Source organism: Amphiprion ocellaris, chromosome 15, assembly GCF_022539595.1.
Source record: "Amphiprion ocellaris isolate individual 3 ecotype Okinawa chromosome 15, ASM2253959v1, whole genome shotgun sequence".
In the NCBI taxonomy this organism is placed as follows: Eukaryota; Metazoa; Chordata; class Actinopteri; family Pomacentridae; genus Amphiprion; species Amphiprion ocellaris.
Window position 1 is genome coordinate 9,647,815 of NC_072780.1, and position 24,449 is coordinate 9,672,263.

General features: G+C 41.1%; 1 protein-coding gene across 13 annotated transcripts in view; it reads right to left on the reverse strand.

Annotated features, from left to right (window-relative positions):
* LOC111578367 (potassium voltage-gated channel subfamily KQT member 4) overlaps positions 1–23,743 on the reverse strand; it is a 52,679-nt gene extending 28,936 nt beyond the window's left edge. For 3 of the 13 annotated variants that reach the window (XM_035955020.2, XM_035955018.2, XM_023285117.3), the window contains exon 1: positions 22,450–23,739. In XM_035955020.2, the coding sequence (XP_035810913.1) occupies positions 22,450–22,751 (302 nt within the window). In that variant the 5' untranslated portion in view covers positions 22,752–23,739. Of the gene's footprint in view, positions 1–22,449 lie in introns of all 13 variants that reach the window. The other 10 variants (XM_055018126.1, XM_035955014.2, XM_035955016.2 and 7 more) reach the window with 6 other exon arrangements.
* Between the last annotated feature and the right edge of the window lie 706 nt (positions 23,744–24,449).

The window sequence follows — 24,449 nt, forward strand, 5'->3', positions numbered from 1 at the left end:
CGAGCGGCGCTGCTGGACACTTCTTGAACAAATAATTTGCTTTTACATACACGGGCTCTTCGCTCTCTCTCACAAAGTGCTTACAGGCTCTCCAGACAGTCCCACACTCTTTGAACAGCCACCGACATCCACGTTATTCCAGCGTCTGGCCACGGATGATGCATTTCAAACAGAGTGCCAATTAGACTGATACATTTTCCCCACTGGAGAACGTCACTCCACGTCACAGCAGCCTTTAAAGCAGGGGTGTAAAACTCATCTTAGTTCAGGGGCCACATTTAGCCCAATTTGATCTCAAGTGGGCTGGACCAGTAAAATCACAGCACAATAACCTATAAAAAATCACAATTCCAAATACTTCCTTTGTTTTAGTGCAAAAAAAAGTTCTGATTTAATGAATTTTTTTTTTTTTTTTTTTACAAAACATTATAAACAACCTGAAATTTCTGAAGAAGAATCAATTCAATTTCAGCAACATTGTGCCTCAGTTTATCATTTACACATTACAACTTACAGATCACAGAATGTCTACAAAGGAACACAACATTTAGTCACAGGTATCTGGAACTGAATGATATAGTATTTTACTTCATGATCAAAACGACAAAAGTCAGACAAAAAAACAACAAAAACAATGCAAAATATTAGAAATTGAGATGCCAAATGACAAAAAAGAGAAACAAAATGACAAAAAATTAGACAAATGACACAAAACAAGACAAAATAAGAGACAAAAAATTGGGCAAGCAAGACAAAAAAGAGAAAAAATGACAAAAATGGTACACAAAACAACGAATGAAGCAAAATACAAAATGACAAAAATAAGACAAAAACACAAGTGAGACAAAAAGGAAACACAAAACAACTAAAAGAAAAGAAAAAAACAACAAAAAAAAGAGACAAATGACAAAAGTCAGACAAAAAACACAAAAAACAAGACAAAATATTACAAAAATGAAACACAAAATTACAAAAAGAACAATGAACAATTTAATATTTTACCTTATGATCAAAACAACTTGTCATGGCCTAGAAATTATTTTAAATTTATAGTTTTACAAATTTACAATCTGCAGTTAATGACTTCTTTGTAATTTTTACACTTTTAAGTCGTCCCGTGGGCCGGATCAGACCCTCTGGAGGGCAGGTTTTGGCCTGCGGGCCGCATGTTTGACACCCCTGCTTTAAAGTATATGCAATCAACACACACACAGCGTCTGAACTCTGCCAGTTTTACGTCACACCATCACTGAGTCCATTGCTCCTCGCTTTTGATTCATTGAAACTTTTCCTTGAGGTGCATTTGTCGAGTAAACATAGGACTTCTTCTGGACGTTTGTTCTGGGTCCTGGCTGATGTAGAAATAATTTGACACTACACTTAGGTAATTAAGGTAAAAACGTAATTCGGAATAAAGGCACAACAGTGAAATTCCTCTACTGTCTGAATTTCTCTAATTTATCAGTGCATTCAGCCGATGAAAAGAAACCTTTCAGTGACTCCTCCAGAGCATGAAGCTTAATTGTGCGAAAAAGTCCACAAACCCTGAGTGACATTTCAGATATTTTAATGGTTTGTTTTTAAATTGTTTCCATCAATTTATAGTTCCAATTAAGGCACATTTCCAAATGCTGTCATTGTGGATAAACACTTGAACTCAAACTCCCTTGTTAAATTTCATACTTGTGGTTTCGCTGCAAATATCCAAATTAACAAGTACTGAGTCTCGAAAACACGGTTATCCACAAAAAAAAGCAAAAAATATTTTCCTGTCAAGTGAGATAAATTCACTTTTTTTCCCCACAACAGCCAGGATCTTAGCCAGGAGTTACAAAGCACATTACGAAACACCCCCTAAAACCACACCACCAACTAACCAAGCAAATATTTCAAAACAATGTACTAAAAATACCTTAAAAGTGATGGGAAAACACATTCTAGACAACTGTAGGCTACTACAGTTCATAAGTTTGACTTGTTGTGAAGTTGTGCTATATATTTAGACCCTAACCCTTTTATTTCATACTTTAAGGTAAGTGTTTTCAGCTCGTTTTCCTGCATCCAAATGGGCAGATTTAAGTAAGATATCAATGAGAAACTCCATGTATCCATTTTTGTAAGCAGCTGTGTGGGTCAACGCCTATGCCAGCATATATTTGATAAAATGGAGTGTATACCTTTATACTCAGCATTTATATACCACTGTTTTTCCTGATTACTTTGAGCAATGATCAGGGAGCAACACTGCATTTATATTATTACTCCGCCGAGGAATGCGACTGAGTTATGTGACGATCAGCGCAAGTTTGTCTCTCTGTCAATCTGTCGTTCCTTGTGCAACATTACTCAAAAACAGACCAACGGACTTGGATGGAATTTTCAGGGAAGGTCAGAAATGACATAAGGACCACCTCATTAGATTTTGGCAGTGATGCGGTTCATAGTCTAGATCCATAAATATGTTAAAGACATCATTCTGAGATAGCGGCAGGGTGTCACTGTAACCATGACAACAAGTGAACGCTACGCCAACCGCCTGCTGACGATCACATGACTGCGATCCTACTACAAATCCACCACTGCGGACTTACTGGGAAATCATATAAGGAACAATTGATTAAATTGTGGGGGTGTTTCAGAGCCCCATCAATTCCCACCACGTATTTATGTCATGTGATTCGGTATCCGTACATAACGTACACATGCTTAATACACGCCTGTGCTCAGCGCAAGGTCATTTTTTTATTAAAGATTTCATCTGTCGGAAATGATACAACGGCTGAGCAGCCTTGGTGGAGTACTGCGTTCTCTGAGTACTTTTCTTGTCTGATAATTTAATCATTAGCAACCCTCTCAATGCTGAAACCTGCCAGCAGGTTTGAAGGGCATGTTGTCTTTAAAAAAATCACTAATATCCCATGATTTTTCAGAGCTAAAAACTATGAAAACAAAACAAATTGTGAGATTTTCAACTTTCAGACCGTCCTTGAATTGCTCAACTATGACAAGCCATTCTGTTTTATTCAATTTATGATTATTATTTAATTATGATATTAATTGTGATATTATATAAGTGTTTGCAGTCATCAGATTCCTTAAAAAAAATAAAATAAAATTCTGCACTCCTGCACAACTGTGAAGCTATAAATGACCCAGCTGTGGCCAATAATGACATGACAAAAATGTACAGACTTTTAGCTGAACTTGGCTGAACTGCAGGCTGTGTTTACACCAAATTTAAAATGTAGGTAGTAAAAGATCCATACTATGTAAAGCCACCTGATTTTTCTAGGGTTAGTAACACATGTAGGCACTTGCAAAAATGCTGTGCATGTTGATTACATTTAGTTTTTGTAAAACAAATAATAAACTAAATTCATGTCTTTTTATCTTTATAGCTGATTTATGGCATTATAACTTTATTGAATTGCACAAAGGACATTCTGCAGCTCTCTTCACTTCTAATCAGGTTTTGCTGTTGCCATAGAGGTGCAGGACTTATGTATTGCAGTTTAAAAAAAAAAGTCCACAGAGAGTGAAAATGTGTCGGTATTAAAAAAAAACACTCAAAAATGGCTTGTGGTTCAGTGGTTTAACAGACATTTGTTAAAAATCTAACAAACTGTTCTTTTTAGATTGCACAACATGCAAAACTTTCCCAAAAGAAATATAGAGAGCATGACCTTGGCGTTATCAGTGGCAGTTCTGGCCTTGAAAACTGTTTCATTAGTGATAATCTAATTGAAACAAGTGACAGTTATCTTGGAATGCAGCAAATCAATTCAAAGGAATCAAGAAAATGTTGCAAGAAAAGTTGATACGCATGGCAATGAGAAATAAAGTAACTCAATAAGACAGGAGAAGTTTGCAGGATGGAGGATCCCAGTTCATGTGCTCAAGAATAATACCTACACAATACACTGCAATATACAAGTACAAAACTCAAACTACAGTCTCAAGTATTCCCAGGGTTGCTTTTTCCTGCTTACCGTCGGTGTTGCTGTTATTATGTCTCCTCTTAATGTTTTTTAACTGCCTCATGAGAAGCTCTTTTCTCGTCATCAGCGATGACTCATTAAGCAATGCGATTTACGAATCATAATTAAGCAGCATTATGATGTATTTGATGCAGTGCACTTATACCCGTATTTGGTATTTGTGGAGATACATTAAATTCTAATACAACTCATCCTGTGAATTAGATTGATTTTTTTTTCCCGTTGTGCACACACATACACACGGTTCAATAAATGCAGATGATAGTGTCATGTAGCATATTCATTGTAAAGATAAGTGTACTTGACACCAGTGGTTTCTTGTGCCTCAGTGACATGACTGTGTGAAAATATGCAGCACGGATGGTTAGAGACTGAAGAAATATGTGCAGTGTGGTCACACATCTAGCCAGTAAATGGAGTGAAATTAAAGTATAACCACAGAGGGAGGATAAAGTCATGATGTGAAAATGGGTTCATGAGGGGCTGCAAAAGCTTGTGTGTGTGTGTGTATGTGTGTGTGTGTGTGTGTCTGTGTTATCTAATGAGACCTGGATTAATAGTAATTACACACAATTTATTGGTCATTGGTGGTGCTCTGACCTGGTGGGAAATCAGATGGGTGTGGTTTTTTTTACAACATTAGGACAATTCAGTGTGAAATTGTTTGCATAAATTATAGATGATTTATGTGGCTAGGGAAAAAGAGGCTGGGAAAATGAAACTGTGTGATTTATACCAACAATATTGACATCAGTTGTGCACTGAGCTGGAAAAAAATGGTGACCATCATCAAGACCTGAATGAGCTTATAATCAGGCATCAGCACACACACATACATGCACACAACCTCCCACTGCAGTCCAGCCTATAGGCTCCTTTGTCTCCAATGTTATTTCTGATTCCTGCTCTTTAGTGCATATGGAGCAGTTGTCAGTGCAGAGTACAGTACAGAACTGGGAGATGTGACCAGGGTGGAGACAAAGTGCTGAGAGAGCTCTGACATTTAGCCGTGGTATTGTTACCAGGAGCTAGCCAATTAGCACAGAGCCTACAAACCCTTCAGTAGGTGTACAGGCAGCCACTTCACACACCAGTGTGCTTGTATAACGCTGACATTTCACCAGCGCTAGCTCAACCTTCACACAGCCTGGATCAGCGGGGCTAGAGGATGGGGAAGAGCACAAGTTGACGCCAAATGGTACTCTTCATACTCCACGTTTTCTACACTGAAAAACTTCCAAACTTCGCCCAGCAGGAGTCAGAAAACAACCGTGTGACTTCTCAGAGGTTTGTTGGAAGTGAACCCCCCCCAAGACCCAAAACACAAGCACACCTTACACACCATACACCCCTCCTTCCTTGACTAAAGGCTATGACTGAATTTCAGGCCAATCATCATTACTCTGTGACAGGTCTAATCGTGTTGCGATGGCAGCGGGGATCTCCAGTGATGGATTACAGAGGGTCAGGGGGAGCGCTCGAGGATTGAGAAACAACAAAAAGAAAGCGGTGACTGTAACATTTGAACTCGGGGTAATGGGATTGGCCCGGCAGCTTGAGGCAAGGGGTGTGAGAAAGTGAGCAGAGGTCACGCACAGCCCTGGTGGTCAGCGGATCTCAAGGAGGAGCTGACAGGATTTATGCAGGACACAACGGTTGCAGTAATGTTCAGGCCATCATTACTACCAGCAAGGTTTGAGTGCATTTGAAGCACTGCGATCCAGTGAAAATCTGAGCCATTATTACCACTTTTAAACAATACAGACCCACGCGAGTGCCTATAATAAACAAAAAATCTACCAAGTGAGTAATCAGCCCAGCTCCAGTCATGTATTGACACAGACTTCCAATCTGATCTCTGCCTTTATGGAACAGCCACACAAACTTTAACTATTAATACCTGAAAACATTTTTCCTATTGTGCACAGTGAAAAAAAGACACGAATTAAATAGCTTGTGGTGCCAAACAGCAACTGTATAACAACTGTATATATGCAGTGTTTGTTTTTTCTTTATTGATGGCAGAAAGAGGGGGTAAATGTGGAGGTCGGACAACAAGAAGGGCAACAAAAAGCCCCTGCTGAAACTGACACATGCTATATGTCTTAAAAATGCAAGCCACTGGGAAACCCCACAGTGTAACTGTGTCCACCAGACAAATTATCTATTTGGAAGCGGCCTTGAAAGTTGGCTTTGTACTAACTCTGAATGGATTTAACAACTACAGTTGTAAGTTCTTCATGTCAAATGGAGAAATGGCCTGTTAAGCTGCGGAAATGTGAAAGGAAATCTGTCTGGAATGCACCGTTCCACCTGTCTGGAATACAGACATTTTGAAAACTGATACAATAAACAATTTTGGGTCAAATATTCAACCCAAATTTAGCTACATTTCAAGGCTGCAGGGGAATTTAAGTTTACAAACTGAATAAACTCCTAATGATTTACAGTGTAGTAAAGTCAACAAGTGCACCCTGTTAAAATGCAGATCCCTACTACTATGTTGACAGCTGGTCACCATGGCAGCAACCACATGACACCGAGGCTGGAGTTTCTTCTTTGATGGTGATTCCTCAGCTGGACAGATAAGCAGCAGCTTCGTGTGTGATGAGTTCTGCGATGAGGAACCAGAGCCTGCTTCTCTATCTGTCTGCTAGCGTTATCTGCGCTGTTACTAAGGTTAAACACTGGTACCCGGGTCGCATCACACCGAGGGGCTGCACTCTGTTACTCCTCAGTCCGGTGTGCTGTCAGACTGAATGCTTCTGCGTGTCTTTGTGTAACTGTCAGTGTCTTTATGTTATGTGGAATTTGAAGACAGAATCCAGAGCCGTGTAAAAAAGGGCTTACATCAACCCCCTCAGTGAAGCCACCTTTCACGTAAACACGCCACACATTTGCAGTGACTTTGCCTTTTCCAGAACCGCTTCCTGAGTTCCACCTCCAGCCACAAACATCACTGCCAATACTGAGATTTGAACATCGAAGCTGTTTTTTTTTTTTTTTTTTTTTTTTTTTTTACTCCTTCTACGTTGAGCAATAACACAATCCGAGGCAGTGGGTAAAAGAGCACGCAGGATGTACTTTTTGTGGGATAAAGGCCACTGCTCCTCATGTACTGTTCTACAAGTTCACAGAGAACATGTGTGTATTAAAAGAACATTATATTACTCCTTGAAAACTGTTGGTCTTTGTTCACTGAATAAATATCGCACAGGAAGCGTGTTTTCAATGACTAAAACTGGCCTTCTGTTCGCCTAAATTTTGGGTCATAAATATCTCATTCATGTACAGCGTAGTGTTATTTTTTCCCTTTGACACACATCCTCCTACAGGCTAGCAAAAACACAAGGCAGGATGGAGAGCACTCCGTACGTTTACACTTTCTGTCCACAAACCGAGACCAGATACTCAAACAGAAGTCAGCGACTGCAGACATCAACATTTGCTTTAAAGATATTACACTGGATTGATTGTGTCTTTCTCTGCTCCATGCCATTACATTTTGATCTTTTCCCTTCCTTTCACCCTAACTCCACTTGTTTCCGCTGCTTCTCTTTTTAATCTAGCTGAAGCACAGCCAGAATCCAAGTGGGCTGCTTTCGGACCTCTTAGCCACACCTGCTCCCTCTTTAACTCATTGCAACCAATTAGGTGATAGGTCAGGGAGCGGATGGGCAGCTGAGCGCAAGGAGATAACACTTTCCTGAATTATTCATCCCTATTCTGAATCCCACCATACCTCTACTCTGCTCTCTGACTGTCTCAGATCTTCCGCTTGTTGCTATTCTCTCTTCGTTGTCTCTTCAGTATCTCTTAACACCCTCCACCCTGGAGGACCCTGTACCAGGACCAGGCCGTATCTGTTATTAAAATGCAAACCAGCGCCATTTTTAGAAGTTTGCAGAGCGTGGCACATTCAATGAAGAGACTGCCTAGTATTAGTGTGACTAAAATGGATGTAGTATCAAATTTGGTAGAGTTGCAGTTGAGAAATTTTAGATCAGCTTCACAAACATCGGTGTTTACTGACCGATTAGGGTGTTGTGTAGTCTCTAATTTACAGTCTTGATTACTCTGGTCTCCCTCTGGTCAAGGAGACTTGTTGAATATGAAATTTCCCAGAGTGTCTGTTATTTATAAAGTTAAAATCTTGTCTATTTTGGCCTTACACCTGTGGAGCTGACTGAATTTGGGGATATTTTTTTTACACGGAACATTTAAAAAAAAAAAAAAAAAAAAAAAACAGCCATAGGTCTCTTCAGGAAACACATACTGGCACTGTATGATGTGCATCAGATTCATCTGGTTAAAATAAATGAATAAATAAATAGAAACACAAACTTGCATCTGGCTCAGCTGTTGGCTCAGCTGTTGGCACAACTCGACATGTCATTCAGCAGGTCAGTACGAGCAAGATATACATTTATAGTAGATTACATACACTACCATTCAGAAGTTTGAGGTCACCCGCACAATTTCATGTTTTCCATGAAAATTCACGCTTTTATTCATGTGCTAACATAATTGCACAAGGGTTTTCTAATCATCAATTAGCCTTTGACCACGATTAGCTAGTGTCTAACCTTAGTGTTTAACACAATGTAGCATTTGAACACAGGAGTGATGGTACCCCTATGAAGATATTCCATTAAAAATCAGCCGTTTCCAACTAGAATAGCAATTTACCACATGAACAATGTTTACACTGTATTTCTTATTATTCTTATTATTTGCAAGTGATCCCAAACCTTTGAACAGTAGTGTATACATCTGAAAACATCAGCCTTGTATTTTAGTGTGGATTGAAAAAGGAGTTGCGCACCAGTGCAGTTAAGATGCTAAATTTCTGCCACCTGAGACTCACATTGTTGGCAAGAGTTTTAAAGGACCAGTGTGTATGATTTAGTGGCATCTAGATCACCTCTCCCGTTAAGCCCTCCACGTGAGTGTAAAAAGGTGAAATCCCCTCTTGAGAGCCAGTGTACGACATGAAGGACCACTACAGCAGTGACCTGGTCAGTCTGCAGGCAGGGAAACACTGACAGGACGGGCTGTGGCTAGCTGGTTAGTAGCAACGGATCATAATAAATAAAATAAAATACTTACATATAGCACTATTAAATAAATAAGCACAAGTGTGATTTGTTGCGAGACAATTAGGACGATGTTGATACATCTTGAAGGTGTAACTTATTTTGTAAACAGAAGAGAGCACAGCGGAGGAAGAACATCAGAGAGCAGACCAGCATCCGGAAAAAGGTCAAAGCAAATATAAATTGCTAAGTGATGGGTCTTGTATCCAGGCACAGCTAATCATGCTTTGCATGCTAAAAGACTGTTATATGATCTTTAGCCAGCATCACCCAGCTGTATTTTACTGTATAAAATAGAGTATACATGATTATGAAGAGGAGTTGCACATCATATTTACATATCTTCAGATTTCCTAGTCTGTATGTAGTCTTTCTGTTAGTTTATACTGAGATTTATTTGACAAGTTTATTTCATATTTTCTATCATAATTTCATCAATGTTTGAATTCATGCAGTCAATGAAAATTGGTTAGAAGTGTTATCAATTTAGACATTAAAAAGGTAAAGTTGATTTCAAATTTGGCTAAAAATAAATGCTTGAGTGTGACAGGTCGCACGTTAAAGGCAAACCTGTTGCATTATGGATCGGGGCCAAGACGGTTTTAAAGGAAAGAGTCCACATGGCTGCAGGAGAAAATCATACAGTCCCAAAACAAGCAAATTCTGCACAGTCCGAGAGGTGCACACGATAATTTGACATTTTATACTTTCATTTGTTTCATATTTGTGTATAGTATTAGTTCAAATGTCTTTACACGGGCGTTTTAATACACTTGCTTTCGCTGTGGTCATGTATTTGAACCTGTCTATTAACTGATAGTAGCTTAAAAGAGGAAGGAAGGAGGGAAAATAAATGTTCAAAAGACATCTGTGCGACGCCTTAATTTCATCAGACCTTGACAGTTACACAGTCTGATTGCACGGATCCAGCACACACTATGTTTTTTACTACTGCCCTTAGTAATGTTCACCCCGAGACACTGGTTGGACATCACAGGACACCACAAGGTCTGGCAGCCGAGGGGGGCAAAATGATTGATTGAGAGAGAGAGCAAGGGAGAGAAAAGAGAGAGAATAGATATAGTAAGGTAATATATATTCAGATAGAAAGAGGAGGGGTGTGGGGTGAAGGTAAAAGTAGCGATGACCACAAGGAGTTAGTATCAGTCAGACAGAGATAGATAATGAGAAAAAATAGTGGACAAGAGACAGAAAGAGGTGGCTGAATAATGGATTGGACAGACGAGAGACAGCGAGACAAGGAGAGCCAGAATGGAAAAAAAGAGAGGTATCGTCTGTGAGGTCTCATCACACACTTGCTGACATTGCTTTAATCTCAGGGCCAAGAGAAGACCAGAGGGTCCACAGACACACACACACACGCACACACACACACACACACACACACACACACGCACACACGGCTACAGGGTGAAAATGGTTGGTGCAGATTTACAGTGTGTTTGTGTGCAGCAGCATTAGCAGCTGTTTTGTGCAAAGGGACTGAAAAGCCATCGGGACTCCTGCGTGACATCATAACAATCAAAAATGAGGACAGTTTGATGAGGCAGGTTTATGTTTATGTTTGTATTTCGGACTTGGCCAGATTACATTCCTGCACTTTCTACGAGAAAACATGTTTTGACATCAACTGAAACCATTTCCTCGTCAATAACCATTCATTATATCCAATCGCTGTAGTAAAAAAGGGAGCAAATTTGTGAAACTGAGGCCAGAGAAGAGCTTCAAGTATATGACTTTAAGATATAATTTCTCTCCCTCCTTCTCCTCATAGAGACACTTGTTGCCACTGAGTTATTTCATGCAGGAGAGAGAATATAACAGAAAAAAAAAATAAAGACACAGAGAGACAAAAACGAAAGCACAACGTTCTGATGGAAAGAACGATAAGAAAGCAGAGTAGCAGATTACAGCTGCAGGAACTAAAAAAGTAACTGCCACACAGGAAAAGAAGAAATGATACTGCAATCAGAAGAAGCAGTTGTAAATAAGACATTTTTGAGCAGGAGAGGAAGTAAGGCAGGAAATAGCAAGCTCAACAAGAGTGACAGGCAGCCTGCATAATTACGGCTTCCTCGTTAACATTTGATTATTGTTTATGCTCTGCCCACAATGCCACTTGCCAGGCATTTGCACACGTATATACACAAACACACACACACAATCTCCATAAACATGCATGAATGCACACACATCTTGCAAATGTGCACACGCCAATCAAAACCTTTTCTGACAGCATGCACATTCAGTCACAGTTGCAAAGACACACACACACACACACACACACACACACGCCGACAGACGCATGTGTACACTTTGCAAAGTGCTTTCTGCAGGCGAGGCAGGCCTTATAAATACTGTCCTACATTGTGATTTTGTTTGAGCTCTGTCTCCATGGCGCTGCTTCCTCACATGTTTATAGTGACTGCCATTATAAATTAAAATGATCTTAACAACACTTAAGCTGCATGCGGGTGCAGCCAGGCAGGGACAGCAGCAGAAAGACACCGAGACGTGGGCTATCCCAGGATATAGAGAGACAAGACAGAGAGACAGAGCAGAGAGAGAAGGATGACGAAGGTGAGAGAAAAAGAAAGTACAGTGTTTGTCCTAAATGCCAACAGTAAAGCAGCTCTTGATAAAGGTATGCTATAATGCATGGGTGGTTTGTGTGTGTGTGCCTCCACCGCCATGCATACACACCTAGTGCATCTGCACAGTCATGCAGCCTGCTCATCCTTAAAACTACAGTTTATCGACAGCGCTCACGTGCCTGATGGGGTAAAGTTACAAACACGTGGACAGAGGATAAAATCTAATACCAACAGCCAGAGAGACACAGTCTGATACACAGAAGCTGTTTGGTGCTGGTCTGAATTACATCAGTGAGACTGGCCCACCTCTGTAGGGACGTACATCATGAACGATACTGAAATAGTCTTTTCTCACAGCAAATGAAGTTCTGTCTTCTTTCAATTGGATGTTCCTGCTCATATTGTTATTATTTACATGAGTGTAAATAATTTATTCATTGCACTCGTGTAAACACAGTTTAAATATTCACATCTATTTTGAAAGACCTCTTTACAGCCAAGAATATTAAACAACATAACCAAATAAATAACAAGAAAAGCACTCAGAGAGCGCAGTAGGCCGCCAAGGCTGCTCAGTCCTTGTATGATTTCCGACAGATAAGTCCCGCTAAGTCTGCAGCAGTCGATTTGTAGTCGGGTTGTAATCATGTGATCGTCAGCAGGCAGCTGACCTAGTGTTCACTTGTTGTCATAGTTACAGTGATGCCATGCCGCTATCTCGCAATGATACAGAAATCTTTAACAAATCTGTGCATCCAGACTCTAAGCTGCATCGCTGCTAAAATCTAATCACTTGGTCCTTGTGCCATTTTGACCTTCCCTGAAAATTTCATCCAAATCCGTTAGGGTTAGCAAACCCTCCATAGTCTGTTTTTGAGTAATGTTGCACACAGAAAGACAGACAGACTAACAGATGGACAAACGTACACCGATTGTCACCTAATAATAGCGGCTCTTTATACAGCAATGAACGCAAATATGCCGGATTCTAGCAACAACGCTAATTTACATCCGATGTCCCTAGGTAAAAAGAAAAAAAAGACCTAACAGTGATACATAGGACACTAAGTCACAACAAAAGCACACTGCAAAAAGCACACAAAGAAAACTTAACAGTGAAACATACAATAAAACATAGGACAATAGGTCACAATGATCAGGGTTACAGTGTGACAACTTTGAAATGGAAGGAATCTCTCTACTGTTAGGGATTTTTGCATTGAACATTTGTGAGTAGTGTTCAAATTGACAAGGACTGCTTATCTCCATTTTATGATTTTTTTAATCAATGTAATAAATTACTTTGATCTGCCAAGTATTTAATCTGCTGAACTGGACAAAGAAAGAGCGAAAACTACAGAAATATCAGATTTTATAATCAAATATTCACATTTTATAAAAAGCTTTTGAATTAATTTTCTATTTAAAATATTAAATGTCTAGCAATATGACCATGTAAAACAATAAATACCATAATCAATGATTTTGTGCATATAACCTTATTCTAGCGGACAGTAAATAACTGGAGCTGCATAACAACATACTTCAAATTTTTTGGAGCCTTGTTTTTAAAAACAGCATTTCCTGTTATACTTAGATTTCCATCCACTGGTAGCTAAACTCCTCACCTTCCAATTTGTCATTATTTATGCCTGAACGCCTCGGCATCATTGACATTTAAACCCGTGAATAAGATAACAAGAGACTATACCGCATTTTGTATAAACTAACATGTTAATTGCTCATCAGCGGTTAGCTACAGAGTTAGTTTCCACAATATCCAGCGTCTGCTGACTATGGGTGGTGTGCTGGCGCAGCCACCCATTAGGGTCAGGCCTTAAGTGTGCTGCTGAGAGATAATGGCTGAAGTTATTGATTTATTTTCTACTTGCCTTATGGTGTTCAGAGCTGCTGGCGACACACAGACCGTGCTTCCTAAGCACTCTAAACACTCACACTAAACACCTTGATGAACTTCTTCATCCTGCTCACCTCATTCATTGTAATTGTGCATGCTCTCTGTCACTGAAAGAAGTCATCTGAACTTGTGTACACATTCAGATGCTGAGCGGTGAGGGTTTGTTACTGTGCGGAGTGTGACAGTGTGCCCAAGCTGTTCTCTGCCATTGTATACAAACAAGATTTTACAGAAGCATATTTAACGGTGCAGCGTCGGTGCAACATTTTCCAGCAGGTGATGATACAGAGCAGCTTTCATGTGGCTTCTAGCACATTTCCCGTCAGAATAGAATCAAATTTGCAGTGCTGTCTGTTGTCGACAATTGCTCTGTTTTGCCTACAGTGACTGCTGGAGTGCAGGGTTTTGACTATCCGGTGCAACATTAATTTAAAGCAGTGCAATGTGAGAACCAAAACAGAGACAGAACAGCAAAGAGCTCCAAGAGCAAGCTCTGAAAACAGGAGGGCAGAGAGGTGTTGGGGAAAAATTTGCAGTCAAACAGAAACAGGAACTGAATGATTACAGTGCAGTTTTTGACTCATGATTTCATTTCCTTGTGTGTTTCTGCATTAAAGTGTGGTTTTTCAGACATGCACAATGATCTTAAAGTTTTCAGTTTAGGCATTCTGAGGATTTTTTATTCAGAAAACAAGCTCTTGAACTTTGTTACTTTGATGTCTTGCAACATTTGTATTGTGGAAGGCGATATCAAAGTGCAGTTATCCCACATCCTCACTATCAGCGTGTACACAGAAATCTTTCAGCAGCTGCAGAAAGAAGAATTTGCAGTTTGAACAATACAGTCTCTCAGGAACACAAGAGATACATTGGCAAAAATTCCAGAAAATTAACAAAATCCCCAACCTACAGCATTTTGTTTTGAATAATGGCTACAATAAAATGACACAACCATTTGTCAGTATTTGCAGCTCCTGTAGTATGTCTACTTGAGCAGACTCGCCACCTCTGCAGAAATTACTGATGCTACACAGTATATTGCAGAGAGATAGGAAGGAGTGCAACTAAGACATAAAGTAGAGGAGAACTGGGAGACCGTCTCTTGATTTTCCTGGCTGTGAAAGCAGAACCGGGGTGTTTAGAGGGTCTTGAATAATCAAAATAAACTCTTGGCATTTCCCTTAGACACTCCCGGCCAAATGCCACAGTATTCCTGGCCCGCTTCAGCAACAACAACATTACATAAACACAGATTATCGCAGATTAGGGGGTGTCAGCACCCCCACTGATCACCCATCTGCAGGAGAATACAACAAAATCATTGTCTGTGGCTCAAGGTCTCTGCTGTTGGCCTATGTGTGTATACAGAATTTAACCTTCAGTATTTTTACGTGTTCTGCACTGTCAAGTAAATAAACAACAGTAGTTTGCTTTCCCCCTGACGATAATGGTATGTGTGTTTGTGTGGCTACGTGTGCGAGCGCTTGTCCTCTTCCTGGGTGAAAGTGAGCACTGGGAGCAGGGCTGGATATTGGGGGAAACCTGATTCCTGGTTGGCCATCCCAGGACAGACAGTCCCCTCTCTGGGGAGACACGTTTTGCCCCGAAAGGAGAAATTAATACAGCGACTAACCTCTCCGCTCTTTTCATCGCACTCCTATTCTCCTTTCCCTCCATATACACACAAATCACTCGCCCTGTTAGAAGCTCTTTCTTCCTTTGAAGGACGGCCACACTACATACACCTCCGTCTCTCCAAAAACCTTTACATTTTAATCTACTGGGACAGGATAAATTAGGAACTGTGTATTTTTCTAACCCAGCTGACTTTAAAGAGATTACCTTTCATATTCAAGTCGCCATTAGCAAGCATCTACCCTTCTGATGTGTCCTTGAGCAGAGCATTGCATCTCTACAGGCGGTAGCTGTAGAAGGGGGACAAGTGGAAAGAAAATTTTCCAACAGGGATCAATAGAGTATCACATTATCATTATTATCATTCATCCATTTCAACCAAAATCAAGCTCTCTCCTTCCTCCTTCTTCGGCTTGTCCTCTGTCTCACAGCGATGTTAGAGCTCTGTGGAAAAATAAAGCCACGGGGCGGCCAAGGAGGTTAAAGCAGTTGCCGCAGATTGTGACAGGTCATCAAAAGAGACATCAGGACACATGACGGGAGGACTTCAAACAGACTGTGGCACGCACCAGCCAGATGGAAAGGGGACAGAGGAATTTGAGTCTTAAAAGATGAAGTGACAACATAAGGATAACACAGAGGCATGTGCAGCTAGCGTCATTTGGGTGATTTAGAAAAATATTTCCGCTGTTATGAGACTGGGAGACATTTCCATTTTGGGAGAAATAAACAAAAAAAAATACATCTCTATAAACTCTCATTTTCTATTTGAGCATTCCTTCTCCTTCCTTTTAAAGGTGCGTGCTTGAACCGCATTGAAGGTTTTAATACGTGAAATAATGTAGTTTTAACATTTTGTCTCCTAGGAAGCACAATCACAACTGGTCAAGACATCTTGACTCAAAAATCATCCCGTGTCTGTCTCCAAAACAGCCGTAAAAATGTCAAGAACACAAATCAGCCAAAATCTTCTTCTCTGAGTTCCTGCCAAATGAAGTTACTCTGGCCTTAATGTCATCAGACCGGATTTTGATTCCTCCTTCACTCAGATCAAAGGAAATGCCAAAGATACTTTATCACAGAAGCATAACTAGAATTTTTACCGTTGGACTGTCTCTATGTCTCTGAACACTTCAGAAAAGAGGGAACACGAGCAGAGCCATAGAAGCATTCATAAGGTGAGTAGGTTTAATTTTTTTTAAAAAATCCAAATTTGTCTATTTTACTGATCAAGGTCTTAAATTTTGATCTATAATTAGGAGTTAGTTAATTAAATATCAGAAAATAGTCAGGCTAAATCTCAAAGATAGTCAATTTACTATTGTAGAAAAAAGAAAAACAGCAAATTGCCACATTTGACAAGCTGAGATGTTAAGATGTTGGGAATTTTTTGCTTCAGTAATGACAATAACAAAAACATTCAGTCACTCATATCATTGCTTACTCCACTATGTGTTTTTCTTACTACCTAGCTATGTATTAATGTATGTTACACAGACTGCTTTTACAGAAAGAGTGGACCAGTCAGCCAGGACTGAAATGAAGATGAGGGAGTGAGGAAGAGAGGGAGGGGAAGTCAATTAGACAGGGCAGTCCAGCATATGAGAGATGATATTCCCACTCAGGAGGAGAGGGAAGGAAGGGATGATGGAGGAGAGGGGGAGAGTGAAAGAAGAGTGAAGGCATTTGGGCCATAAAGTATTTTTAATGAAGCAGAATTTACACGACCTGCTGAGGTGAACAGATAAAAAAAAAAAAAACAAACAAAAAAAAACCAGCAGCGGCAAATGAACAACACGCATCCAATCTGCAGTCCTGAGCAGGTTAAAAACCCCACACAAAGTGCAGAGTAGTTTTTTCATCGTTTTATGGTGGCACTTCCCTCTCTGCCCCACCTTTCTTTCTCTGCTACTTAGTCATCAATAAAAACACATTTGTGTGCCGACTAAAAAAACTTAAAAAAAAACAAAAAAAAAACAGGAAACAAAACAAAAAGCTCTTTTCTGACATTACTCAAACTATTAATAATAAAAAAGGGCCAAACACGTCAGTGGTTTTTGGAGGATGCTGGAGGTTGCCGATTTTAGTGGATTTTGTGTTGCGTGGTTGAAAACCTGGAAAAGCAGACCAGACTGTTTCCATGACCAAGGCGAGAAAGTAGATTAGCTGGCTCAAACTGGGAACAGAAGGAGGGAAAACTGCAAGAGTAGACAGAGGGAACGCATTCAATCAACAAGCTGTCTGAGCCAAATGAGTTTAATAATGTCAGAAAGGCAATTCACCTTTAATAAAAGCTTTGCAAGATGAATTCTGTGTACAGCGCTCTTCACGGAAAAGATGTGAGAAGAATAAACGACAGCCATACAGCCTCTCTGGGGCAACCATCAGCGGAGGGGTTATGAAGAGCATTAGGCTGTGAGTCTTGTTGTCGGTATCTCCCTCAACATCTATAAATAATGTGGCTTTAGGCTCAAGCGTTCATAAACAGACACCATCACGGGTGCTTGTGCCATAAAAGGTTAAAGTGAAGGGATTCCCATACACCATAAGAGACTGAAGGGTTCATCTAGCAAACATTTATCCAACATGAGAATTTTACTTTGGAAATCTGTGAAGATACTGTTTTCAGATCTGCAACAGATTAACAGTCATTTCTATAAAAGCATTAACAATGCATTATGAAACACTGTAATAGATTTGCAAGCATTATGTGTGTTCAAGAAAGATGCCTTCGATTGCATGAAGATGGGGGTTCACAAGAGACAAATTTTAAACTGAATGGCAAAGCAGCAGAAACCTTGGCATAGTGACTTTTAGCCACTGGTATTGGTGCCACAAACACTGCTCCTATCCTTTATATATACTGTATAGCTACACGATAATGTCTTCTCCGTGGGAAACTGCACACCATCAGTTTGTCATGTACTTTTTTACTTTTGTGGAGATCAGCACTTTAAGCAAGTGTAAAAAAAATGACAGACAACAAAGCAACAGCAATTGAGGTGAGAGCAAAGGAAGAAGTGAAAGTTTGTGTAGGGAGGACGCTGGGGTGGAAGGAAGGGTCAATCAAATCAGACTGTAAACTACGGCTTTTTTCCCATTTCTATGTCAATACTGGTTCTTTTTCACCATCACTCCAGTTGAACTTTGGCATTGTAATCACAGCATAAAGGTCCCTTAATCTTAGTAATTTTAACCACTCAAACCACAATCTTTCCCAAAACCTTCACCAGCCAATTTTCTGCCAAAATCTACGTCTGAGATAATCATGATTACATCTCTTTGACATTAACAGACACACAAAGCTCCTCCAAAGCCACAGAAGTCTTTAGACAACTATTCAACACCATGCAGGAGTCCTCATAAGAAGTAAACTGATATCTTAAATTCCCTTTAATTTGAGCGGAGCTGCAGAGCAGACAGTGACATGATATTCAAGACAGAAAATCTGCTAAATTCTCAATTAGCCTGTCAGCAGGGTTAGCACAGAGCTCATCATAAAACAGCTACTTATAAAGACATTTCTCTCTATTCCACTCATCCTGATGATACAGCTCGAGCTCAGGTCTCAAACCTCCACGCTATGATTCTGCTCCATATCTCTGCTCCTCCTCTACAAGACATCAATAATACATGACCACTATATTTTCACCCGCCTATGAGCCAATCAATCACAGTGGCTGGCCAATGTTCGGTCTGGACTCTTTTTCCTGTCCGTCCTCGCGCACTCTTGCTGTATATTCAGGCTGGAGTCCAGTGGAATGCTGAAAGACTAAGATGGACTATGTTGCCAAAGCCAAGATCAAGACATGACATGTCTTCTTGGATTGCCACAGCGCTGATATTAGTTGGCACTGTGTAGTATGACCTGATCCTTGACTGGTCGCCTAATTTTACATTGGCGCTCCACGGCCCTACAAGACCTCCTGCCGAGATGAATTAATATGGGCAAAACAGATGGCCTCATGTGATGGTCTATATGTGGCACAGCCTATGGTGGAAATGGGTGAGAGGCCAAAGGTGAGGGGAAACACTGAAACTGATCCTTCTGAATGTTGATGGTCATCTGTCAAGCTCATGGGGCAAGTTTACACAAATTCACACTTGACATGAGTATATACGGTCACAGATGACAGGGCCAACAGCAGATGAATCAATATGGGGTCGACTGCGATTGTTGATTTTTCATTTATGTCTATTAGCAAGCAAATATTCTAATGATTCTCCGGTTCTTTTCTCTGTTTTATATTATTATATTACCCCATACTTTTTGTTTTAGGTTACTGGTTTTAAATTGCTGTCCTCTAGAAGCTCACAGGTAATGTTTCAACACAACTCAAGCAAAAATGCAGTGAGGTCTAGACCGTCTGGTGTTTGGACAAACTTTAACAGATTTAGCTGTCGGTTTACTGCAGATGAAACAAAAGAGACCGGATTTAAAGGCGTCTAAGAGGTCTTGCTCTTGTGAAAAACGGAAGGGACCATTACAAGACAAGCAGCACTTAACATTTCAAACGGTCCACGCACCATTTGAACCAGAGTCTGCCAACGCAAGAACCTGCTGTGTTGTCTGAGCAACCAGCCAGGTTTATGAGCACGGGAACTCTTCATAGCTGTATAGTTTTTACAGAACTTTCCAAGAACAGTATTGTGTCATTTAACAGATTTCTGCCTTCTTTAAGCTTCTTTATTTTAGGCTTTTAAATGAGTGGAGTAAAAGGGTGCGGAAAAACAAAAAAAGGAGAGGAGAGGAGAGGAGAGGAGAGGAGAGGAGAGGAGAGGAGAGGAGAGGAGAGGAGAGGAGAAGAGAAGAGAAGAGAGGAGAGGAGAAACTTAGCGGTGGCTCTACATTAGCATACAGCTGTTACGCTTGCAGAAGAGAGCGCGTGAGAAATGTTTTATCCACAAGAGACAGTCAAGATACAGATGTTTACAATAATGTAACATGAACTGTTCAGCAGGGATGTGAAAGTCATCCAAGGCTATTATCTCAGGGAGAAATCTGTCTCCATGAGGATGCATCGTATGCGCAGCTGTAACAGATGCATGGAGGGCTGAGAAGTCTGGTGGGACTTAAGTGGACATCCATGAGCAGACGTTACAGTGGAGAGCTACTTCACCCCTTCTCCACACACACTTCAACATACACCTGCAAAGAGAGGCTCTCCAGAAGCGATGCATCTGTTCCAGAGTCCCCCGTTACCACACAGGACTAATTAAAGGATCAAGGGAAGCTAGCACAGCACCCTACACAGCAGTGTGTGGCTCAGTTTAATCACAATAAATCAGCACAGCCTTAATTGAGCTTCATCGTAGAATGAATTTTCCTCACACATGGTACATTTCTCAGCTTGGCAAGCAAACACATATGTAATTAATCAAAACAAATGCACAGCTAAGAGTGATACAGTATCATGGGAATGATGGCTCTCAAGGAGACATATGTGTGCCTAACATATTTCATATCACAGTGCAAGGATTTCTGAAAAGCCTCAGTGTATATTTTGCAGCCCGTTTAGATGGCAGCATAAAACAGGACGTCACAGGAGCGGCTCACTTCCAAGATCAGTCCAGCTCCGTCTATCTGAGGCCGTGGCATCTGAAACATGATCTGGGCACCTCCAAGTGCCTGCCCTGCCTCCCGAACAGAGAAATAACAACAATGGCAGAGCTGCTAACCACTCCAACACCCAGTAATGTCAGGGAGAATGTCACCGGCAACCACCACCGTAAAGGCCATCGCTCTTAATGAGAAGTACACCGGGTTGGAAGCGGTGTATGACAAGTCGTCCTGTGTGTGCTGCAAAGACATGTTTGCAGGTCCGTGGGAATATAAAAGGAAGAAACAACTAGAGAGAAGCGAAAAGCGGGTTAAGGACAAAGTGAGGCCAGCGTTTACCGGCCTGCTCTCACTAATGTAGCGATGGTATATGATTAGAACGCATATGAGCGTCGTGGCCCTGCAGTGGGATTTCCCTCCGTTATAAACACATGATAGCTTTGGCAGGGAGACAGCTGTACTTGTCTAAACAATGACACGGAAAGCACAACCCGATCCAAGGAGCTCCCACAGATACAGTAATGCTCTGTCCACTATGTGCCAGGCGCACGCACAGCTGGAAGACAGCTGCTGGAGCACAACTATACTATCCTGGCCTTCACTTTAAAAGAGACTGAAAATATACTGACACACTTAAGAAAGGGTAAACATGCACAGGGTGAACTTTGACTTTTAATGAGATATTTAAGCCAACAATTTGCACCACGATTTGTGTTCAGGTATGAAAGAGGTTACATTTAAATCTTAAATGGGCACATGTTCAACACAATTTGATTTTATTTCACTAATTTACTTTACTAGTAGTAAGCTGTTGGTGCTTGATGTCAGAGAGGAACAGCAATCTCTACGAGTGAGCTCATACTTTTCCAATGTTTACACGTTGAATACATTCTACAGCATATGGCGCATGGGTAAACCGCTGACTGCAAACTTTCTGAGGAGGGAGAGTTGCTTTAATTTCATATCTCTGTTTGAAGCATGTGTTTACTGGTGAGGTTTTTCTTTAATAGCTTATTAAATAAGTTTCATCTGTCTGAAAAGGACTGCAGCAATCGTATGTGGTTAGAGTTTTTATCCTTTAACAAAAGTGCATTCATATGAGATGGAAATTCACACCTCTAATATTCAAAGTCATTAGTAAAACATGTCAACTTGTAGAACAGAAACTAGTTGCAAAGTGATTTGTTTAAAAATCTTTAGCAGTCAGCAGACATCAAAAGTGTTTACAAAACTAGTTTCATTCAAAAAGTTGCCCCTGTGGATTTGGACAAATTCAATTTAATATCCAAAGTCCTCCTGATGATTTAATGAGACAGAGACAAGGGGAAATTGAACAGTAGACCCCATGTTGAGATGATGTATGGCATATGATGGAGCTAATTGCCGCATAAGCAACTCTGCTTTGTTAATTGGAGAATGAATCAAAGAGCTGCTGGCATACAGTCATCAAAAACACCCGATTGGTTGTAGTCTTTCTCATAGCATGTGGCTTCTTTCTATAACTCTGTGAGACTCTTCTAAAAGTTGTTACAAGTGAAGAAAATGCAGAAAATGTTGAGTTTTCAACATGCTAAATAATAATAATAATAATAATAATAATAATAAAAAGCAATGGTGATACACTTACATGAATGCATGGTAGATGAATGCCCATCCTCTTGGCCGCTCCAGCACGTTGTAGAGGCAATTTTGCAACTTTCTGAAGCGCTTGCTGGAAGCAGACGCGTTGGCCCGGGGTCCTGGAGGTCCTGGCAGCGGGGTGCCCAGCAGACCCGTGCGGTGAGACGGGTGTCCGCGCTCCGGGGTGGACGGCTCGCTTCTCTCCGTGTGGACGGCGGTGAGAGCCACAAACTCTACCCGCCTGTCGTCGTTCGGAGCCGGGGGCACCAGCATTCTGATGCCGCCGTTGTTTGATGGACTTCCTAACATCTCGACCAGTGAGCTACATATGATTTAACGCGCTTCACTGGATCATCCACAGGAGCGCAGAGCAAAGTTTGGAGCGAGTCATAGTCCGGTTTGTCTTGACTTTAAAGTGGACTAATCAGCCTCTAACGCACGAGCGGGCTGAATATCATCCCTGCTTTTTCTGTTCTACGGTGTTTTCGGTTAAAATTTCAAAGTTATCTGCAAATCAAGTCGCAAAACACGAGATGCACAATAGTTGGATAAGTGCGTCGCGCTGAAACGTGACCTTCAGCGATCATTGTTAAGAGTCAGGTGTGAGAAGTGATCAAGCAGTACTGACACGTGCACAAACTCCGAGGAAACTGTGAAAGTGAGCTGGCATCACTCTGCAGCCTCAATCTAGCAACTCATCTATTCCTATAAACACACTTTACGCACATAAATCACCAATCAAGGCAACAGAGCGAGCGAGTGCAATGATCAAGCAGAGGATCCATGTCTTCTGAACTAACTTCAGCAGTCACGGGTCTTTAATGAAGTTGCTCTAGCTGTTTCTGTAGTTGCATTTAGCAGACTGAGCTTCTCCACAGCCGCTAACATCAGCTCGCTCTCCCCTCCTGGTGCGTCTCTCTGGTCCAGCGCTCCTCCGCTCCGGCAGGCGGGGTGGAGCGCAGGAGTCAAGCACATCAGTGTGATGTCAAGAATCGCAAGCGAGCAGCTCTAAAAAAAAAACTCCGCAGAAAGGCCGAATAAACGATGTCTGCATCTGGTTTTGTAAACAGATGATGAAAAGCCTCTGTCCGGTGAGTTGACGCGCAGAAACAGAAGCTCTGGCGAGAAGGAAGGACTCTGGATGAGTGTGAGATGCGCGCAGCGACGTGGAGAGAGAGACGACACTGTGGTTATGTTGTTTATGAAGCTTTCCGGGTAGAATGAGTGATCTGTGATGGAGCTGCTGAGTCTAGGAAGTGCTAACTGTGCACCTTAATGCTGCAAAATTATTCTCAGAGTTGTTTATATGCGTCAAGGGGATTTCTTTTGTATCAGCCGAGAGTGAAAGTAGCAAAAGTTTCCTTTGCCTCTCCTTGAGATGAAAATGCCACTTGTGTTTACTGTGGAGGAGCCTTGAATCCATGGCTACAGGAGTTTGGGGACAGCAGAGACAGGTGTTTTGAGACACAGCGACAATGACAAACACAGCCTCCTCCTCAGTGGACACAGCTTTCTAAATCTATGACTGTGACACACGGAGAGGCTTGTGGTTATGACACAAATATAGGGTTATGGAGCACAGTGCCCTGTAGAGAGATCACCTGTCAGAGGGCCTCTGAGGAATGCATGGTGAGGTGGTCCCCAAACTCCCGCCGGCCTCACTGTATCATCTGACCACCAAAAGCGACATCAGCATATGCTGAGATAATTCACCGTGATGTGTTTTGGTTAAACTAACAGTTCTGTTCTGCTAAAACAAGCACCAGGGCAAAATGTAAACCTGGAGCTACTGGAGGTTAAATTCACAGGAGAAACAGAAATGAGCTGTTTGGAGTTCTTATGAAGTTTTTCAAAACAAAGAAGACGCTATCTGCTCTTTTTCTCCAGGACCTCATCACTTACATGTCTGACATAAGTGCTCTACTGTTAAATTTAAGTGAAATATATAATCATTGCTCTTGAATAAAATGTTTATTTTACTGCCTGCATCAAACTGAGAAACTGAGC